The sequence below is a fragment of the Cricetulus griseus genome, chromosome 4 (assembly GCF_003668045.3).
Source record: "Cricetulus griseus strain 17A/GY chromosome 4, alternate assembly CriGri-PICRH-1.0, whole genome shotgun sequence".
Lineage (NCBI taxonomy): Eukaryota > Metazoa > Chordata > Mammalia > Rodentia > Cricetidae > Cricetulus > Cricetulus griseus.
Window position 1 is genome coordinate 129,215,224 of NC_048597.1, and position 7,380 is coordinate 129,222,603.

At 40.4% G+C, this 7,380-nt stretch overlaps 1 protein-coding gene across 3 annotated transcripts in view; it reads left to right on the top strand.

The window, feature by feature from the left end:
- Positions 1-4,939, top strand: part of Slc36a4 (solute carrier family 36 member 4) — a 38,839-nt gene extending 33,900 nt beyond the window's left edge. For 2 of the 3 annotated variants that reach the window (XM_027410874.2, XM_027410876.2), the window contains one exon: positions 526-4,939. In XM_027410874.2, the coding sequence (XP_027266675.1) occupies positions 526-833 (308 nt within the window). In that variant the 3' untranslated portion in view covers positions 834-4,939. The remainder of the gene's footprint in view (positions 1-525) is intronic. The other variant, XM_027410875.2, reaches the window with a different exon arrangement.
- Positions 4,940-7,380: the final 2,441 nt, after the last annotated feature.

Below are 7,380 nucleotides of genomic sequence, written 5' to 3' on the forward strand. Positions count from 1 at the left end.
TATTTTTGAGACAGAGCCTTGCTATGTAGACCAGGCTGGCCTTGATCTTATGCTCTTCCTGACTTAGGATTGAAGCTTGCACTGCCATACAGCACATTCTGCTCTGTCCATTCATTTTCGCATCCTTCACTGACTCCTCTTGCTCAGTGAGTATGGCCTTGTCCTCTTGGTAACGTCCTCTGTGTTGTCTGAAAAGTGACTGATTAGAGCTCTGCCATAGGAACTGGTGCTCTCTATGCTCCCGTTTATTCATGGTGCACCACTCTGTTTGTGTGTCATAGACTGTGCTGTGTGGCAAGCAGAGGAAAGTTAGTAGATGTTTACATGTGTTTACATGAGAAATGTTGTTGGTAAGTATAAGTCCAGAAAGTATTTCTCTGGTTTGTTCCCCCTTAGCTCAGAATAAATTATGTCGCTTTCCCCATAAGCAGTGACTTCTGGTAATTACTTTCATTGTGTCAAAAAGGTCCACATTTAGTCCCTACATGTGTAGCCAACAAGTCAACAGAAGCCATTTTTTAATAGGTGCTGGAGCAGTTCTCATTCCTCGCCTAGACATCGTGATCTCCTTTGTTGGGGCTGTGAGCAGCAGCACGCTGGCCCTGATCCTGCCCCCCATCGTGGAAATCCTTACATTCTCTAAGGAACACTACAACATATGGATGGTCCTGAAAAACATTTCCATAGCTTTCACTGGAGTCGTCGGCTTCTTGTTGGGCACGTATGTCACTGTTGAAGAAATTCTTTATCCAACTACAGTAGCTGTAGCTGGTGCCCCACAGGGTCTCTCTCTGAATGTGAACTCTACATGCTTTGCATCTGGTTTGAAATAGTAGAAGAGCTATGAGCCTTCTGTTGTCCCAGTTCTAACAGGAGTTAAGAACCAGTATAGTGTATCGCTGTACATCTAAACACAGTGCCAAACTCTTGTGTATGTTGGCAGAATATTGTGATTGGATCGTGAACTGGTCATCTTTTGTGCCTGTGGTAAACTATGGCAGATTCTTGCTCTTATCTAATGACAATGAAAAATTTTAAATTAGCTTTGAAAACTGAAAAAAAATTAAAACCCAAAACTTAAACAATAAGCATACCCTATTATTCTTTGATTCTGTAAGAAACACTTTGAATAAGAATTATCTTTCTTACCACTATTGAGAAGATTAAGGAATTAAACAGTGTGGAAATTAAATAGGGACATAGTTAACAGACTCTTTCTGTAGCAGCCCACAATAGCAAACAAAGTAAGCCCTTGTGTACATGTATGAAATGTATAGGTTGTGTTTTTATTCCATGGGTAATGCTTCCAACAGCCCCTGGAAGGATAGACGATGCCCACTGACTATCATGTAAACATCAGAAAGTTCTCAGAGCCAGAATCACTTCACTGTTAGGCTCTACGGAGAGTAGAGAGTACTTCCCTGGGAAGTACTGACCAAGGTTCTGACCTGCTTTGGTCGTAGGTGGAAAGGCCATTGAAGTATCTGGAATACTGCTCCCTCAGTTACTGTCTTATTTAGGGTTTCTATTGCTGTGATACAGCACCATGACCAAAAGCAGCTTATGGAGCAAAGAGTTATTTCAGTTTACAGTTCCACATCACAGTCCACCATCAAAGGAAGTCAAGGCAGGAACCTGGAGGCAGGAGCTGATGCAGAAGCTGTGGAAGATGCTGCTTACCGGATTCCTCCTCATAGCTTTCTCAGCCTGATTTCTTATAGTATCCAGGACCACCAGCCCAGAGATGGCACCACCCACAATGGACAGAGCCCTTCCAAATTGATCATCAATCTGGAAAATGCCCCCACAGACTTGCTTACAGGTTAGTCTTACAGAGACATTTTCTTAATTGAGTCTCTCTTCCAAAATTACTCTAGATTGTGTCAAACTGTCATAAACTAGACATAACAATTACCATTATAGGAAATGGAGTCCCAGAAATGTCAGGTGACTTTGTCGAGAGCTCTTATTCAAGTCAAGTCACGAGAACCTGCTATTTGACTCCATGCAGAGATTTTTAAATTATTATTATTTTTCATGTCACAGTCAAGAAGAATGAAAAGCCACATACACCTTAATTTTATGATAGAGTTTATTTAATTATATTTTCATCTTTTGAGAGTGTGTTCCTGATATTTGAATATATGTGACAGAAAAATCCTGCCTGGTGGCTTTATAGACCTCACACAGGAAAAGCAGTTACCATTTCCTTAAACAGTGGGAGACTGGCTAGCTCTGGGGTGTGCTGGTCACAGGAGGTGAGATCTTACACAGCAGGAGTCAGCTGACTAGCTGTGCAGTATTCTAGTCGCATGCTCCCTTGCCTCCTGGGAGTCCTTTCAGAAATCATTGATACATGACAAAATACAGGATTTTGGAACTTCCTAGCCTCATAGCATTCTTACTCAATCTTCCATTGATCTGAGTGGGCAGAGTAAAGGAGCCCTGAAATGCATGCCTAGGAAGCTTGAAACAGTAAGAAACTATCTAGAAAATACTGAGACACTTCAGGCACCATCCTGAGAAAGCCTTCTTCACCATCTCCAAACACACATCCCAAGGCAAACAAGCTCATTTGATGGTGAAGATGGGGATTATGGACTTTAAAGGAATGAGTGCCGGGTCATCTTCTGGACTTCTCAGCCCATAGTTCTCCTGGTTGTTAGTGTGTAAGACGTCACCAAGCTGTCTGTGGAATTCGCTATTTTTCTATGTAAATGTTAACATGTTCAGGTTCAGCTTTGCTTACATCATCACTTTGTCTTCAGGTGTGAGCTCATAAATGTATCAGAAGCTTTATTTTGGTATAAATTCATAAGAACCAAAACTTTGGAAACATTCATGTTAGATATTTCTAATAATTTTTATATATTTTATGTTAAAGTGTTACTTCAAGTCTTTAGTCTTGTGCAGAGAAAGTAGATGAGGTTACGAGGAAAGTAATTTCGTAGGAATTTGACTTGGGACATATATTAAATATTTAAAAATTGCAGTGGCATACAGTGAGTTAAAACTCACTGAAGATGAACAGCATGAGGCTCTTGGCAGCTGTCCTCACCATATACTCTACTCTGTGTGCTTAGTTTTATTTTTGTACCTTCACCTGTTACTTGTGGAATTCACCAAGTGCAGTGGGTTTTTAAACAGTGGGTCACTGCAGTCCTTTTTAAGTTCTGCACACCACTGTGAGTGTCTTCTCAGACAGGATTTCCTACATAGTAAGACTGCCGAAGTCACAATACAGAAAGAGAAACATAGAATGACAGATAGGGAAATAGTACAAGTTTTAGTGTGAATCACTGTTTAGGTGCAAAGTATAAAAGGCATGCACTCTTGTATCAGGGTACCCAAAGATATATTTATCATTTGATCATTTTTCTATAATATTTAGTTCTGCAGAATTATATTTTCTAAAGAATTTTGGAGAAGATATTTTGATTCCAGCAGGTATTAACATTGTTTGCAGGCCTGGAAGAAAGGGGAAGCGGGCATACCTGCTGAACTCATGTTTGCTCTCTTGATCCATCCATCATATGGTGGCTGAAATGACCCCAGCAGTTACTTCCCATCACAGTGGGAACTTTCCCTGAAAGTTAGTCAGTTGTGTGGGTGCCATTTCCACCGTGAAGTCATGAGAGGAAAGCCATTGTTCATCTCCCCTGGGCTAGACTCTCAACCATTAGCTATTTGTCTCTGTTCCCTGACACTCCAAAGAGTGTTCATCAGCGTCAGAGGCCACTTGTCAAAACACTGTTCCTACGTGGCTTTTACCACAGACTCTTTCCTTCCACATGGCCCAGTTTCTTCACAGTTAAGAAGTGGTAGCTAGGATGTGTTCAGGTTAGGTAGCGCCACTTAAAACAAGCCAACAATCCTGTGTTTGCAACGCCCACTGCTTCCCTGTTGTGTACGCTGGCTTGTCGCCAAAGCCACTTCTGAGTCTTGTTAGATGGTGTTCTTAAAGTGTTTATAAGCCATTCATGGAAACACACTTGTGAACTTCCTAACAGGGTGTGATCTTTGATATATTCTAAGTTCTAGAAATGTCAGCTTAAGTGTATATGGGTGTCGTTTCTAACGGAATCTTCACAGCTCACCTGCTTCACTTCAGTCCCTGACAGGTGCCAGTGCCTTTGTTACTGAAAATATCTAGTAGGTCTTGTATGCAACTCCTTTTTCTTCTTCTCTCAAGATGGAAAAGATACAGAACAAGGCAATGGAGATAATAAATATAGTTGTTTATATGACATGAGTGGTTCAGTAGATATTAACTGTTGAGCAATAAAATAATTTATTGAAATATAAAGCATCAATAGTATAAAATTAAAAAAATATTGGAAATGGGTTTAATTTGATCAGTTTGACTCAGTTATCTTCGCTTAATTAAAAATTTGTCTAAGGAGGATGACAGGGTGCTTCCTACCATTAAGTGGCTGCATGTTACCTAACCACACGGCTTCCTGGACCTGATTGCTTTGACTGAGCGTATAAAAAGAAACATGGCTAGGTCTAGAATTTATTGCCTAGCAAGTGAAAGGCCAAATCACCCAATTGTTCAGATTTCCTGTTAGAACTGGCTACTTTCTATGTGGGTAGATCTATGCATGCTAACCCAAAGGGACTCTCATCTGAATCCATTTCAACTTTCTACCACAGATTGGACTGAATGATGATCACATAGGAAAATATATATTCATGACGTGAAAAATTCAGGATATAGAGTTTTGTTTTTCAAAATTATTTTGTTAGCTTTATTGAAAGTCAGGTTTCATTAGACGTGTCATTTATTATAATTTATTTTTCTTTGTAAAAGTATTTGAAAAATGTCTGAAAGTATTGTTATCTTCTGAATTGTCGATAAAGTATAATTATTTTGCTTGCTATTTAACGCCTTTTAAGTTTTCCATTTATAAGATTAAATAAAATGGAAAATATCCTAGCTGCAGAAGTATTTTTGTTTTATTAAAGTTTTTAAATTTGTTATCATAGTATGTATGCATGATCTGGATGTGTGGCTGCACATGCCAACATGCATGTGGAGGTCAGAGGACAACTTTGTGGAGTTGGTTCTCTCATCTCTGCATGAGTGGGATCAAATTCAGGTCCTCAGGCATGGGTGGCAAGCTTCTTTAGTCACTTAGCCATTTTACTGTCCCCTCCCATTTTTTAATTGCTTAAATTTTATCTGATTGTTATTACTGTGTGTGTGAGAGAGAGATGCCTGAATATTTTCATGATGAAGAGTGTGAGCAGTCTTTATGGTTATTAAATGCCTCAATGATTTAAGAGTAGATTCAGAATGAAAGACACTCAGAACCCTGTACCCAGTGATATGTATGACTCAGTTTACCTTTTTTAATTTCAAAATATCTCAAGTGTGTTAACTGCTGCTACCACTAAGGATGATAAATGTTTGAGATGTTGAGCATGTCAGCTCCCTGATTTGAACACTGCACATTGTATACATGTATTAAAACCTCATGTTGTACCCCCATAATATCTATGATTTTACTTAACATTTGAAAAAACCTTGAAGCGATTGGGTGTCAGTCATATCACTTGATTTATAAAAATGGGACAATGGTTTCCAAAAGTGTTATCCCAACCCCCTACCAAAGGAAACAAAGACTCCCAGGAATTCTGATCCTGTGAACTTTCGACTAGGACATCTCAAAGTGGGTAAGAAACTTCAAGAGGAAAAAACTGAAAACAAACCAACAACAAAATAACAGTAAAGCACCACTGGGCAGGTGTTACATAATAAGGAAGGAGGCTGAGGCAGGAGACCTGAAATTCCAGGCCTGGCTGGACTACAGAAGAAGACCCTATCTCAAAAACAAAACCAATAAGCAAAAATGTCTTGTAAGTAGAACATATTTGACCCACAAGCGAAGAAACAGAACAGCCCTCCCTCTCTCTCCACCGTAGGTTATAGAAGGAGACTTTCTCCATTTATCTCAGTCTGGTTTCTTTCTGCCCACCAGGTCCCTGCAGCTTCTATGAAATAACTTAGAGACTTAATGTATATTTATAATTGTTTGGCCAATGACTTAGGCTTCTTAACTGGCTAGCTCTCTCTTCATTGTTAACCCATTTCTATTAATCTGTTTATCACCACATAGCCTTGGCTTACTGGTGATGCCCATGTCTCTTGACTCCCGGTGGCTGCATGGGTCTCTGACTCTTATCTTTCTTCTCTCTATCTCTTTGTTCAGAATTCCTGCCTAGCTAAATTCTGCCTGTCCTTCGGCCGAAATGCCTTTATTCATTAACCAGTAAGAAAACCTTATAGTTACAGGATACAGAAGGACATTCCCTATCACTGGGGAGATGTCCCATAATGAGAAGCCATACCCAATCATCCACCCTCTGTGACTACACCTAATAAAGTCCCTGGTTTGTGTCACAAGGTGCTGACCCCAGCCTCTTTTCCATGTGGGAGGCAGCATCCAGATCTTTCACTAGTGTCACCACCACACTCAGAACTTGGCTTCTAAAGTCACCATTGGAGGGGAAAAAAATAAGCATGGCCTGGAAGAGACATGCCATTTCTACCCTCATGTTATTTCCTGGAACTAATCATGTGGTCTTCAGCTACCAGTCAAAAGTGTCTAGAAAGAGCCCACATGCTCAGAAGAAGTAGGACTGAGAATGTCTATTGAGTTTCATATGAGACACTAGTAAAACGATTCTATTGAGTATGAATTTCAAATATGGAATCTAAAGCATAGTAGACTTAAGAAGGTTTGCATTTGAGGATTCCTGTTTGGCATGGACCCCCGAGAAAACTCATGGACATTGCTGACCAGGAGGAGGTGCTTACCTCTTGATCTCATCAGCCTAAGTGAAGTGAGCAGGAACTGGCTCAACCTGAGCTGCCCACATGGCTTCATTTTCATCTCATTATGAGCACTGGAGAGCCAGAGCAGCCATAGGCCACATACTCAGAGCATCCCTGTCCACACACCTTCTTACTGAGGTGTGGACGTAAGAGACTTGGGATGGACCAGAACCCATGGACTGCTGATCTTACTAACACTGCCAACTGAGCATTCACATGGGACCCTGAAGAGGCACAATGTAGGACTCGCTTCTGTTACAATAAGGTGGGGAGGAATGGGGGTTTTTCAGCTTTTTAAATGGTTAAATTTCTACATCTAGTTTTCTGTTGCTATGATAAGACACCCCAATCAAAAGCAGCTTGGAGAGGAAAGGGTTTATTTGCCTTATATAATGTCACAGTCCCTCACTGAAGGATGTCAGAGCAAGAACTCCAGCAGGAGCAGAGGCAGAAACCATGGATAAGGACTGTTGTTTTTAATAACTTCTATTGCTGTGAAGACACACCATAACCAAAGTGACTTTAATAAGGAAGCATTT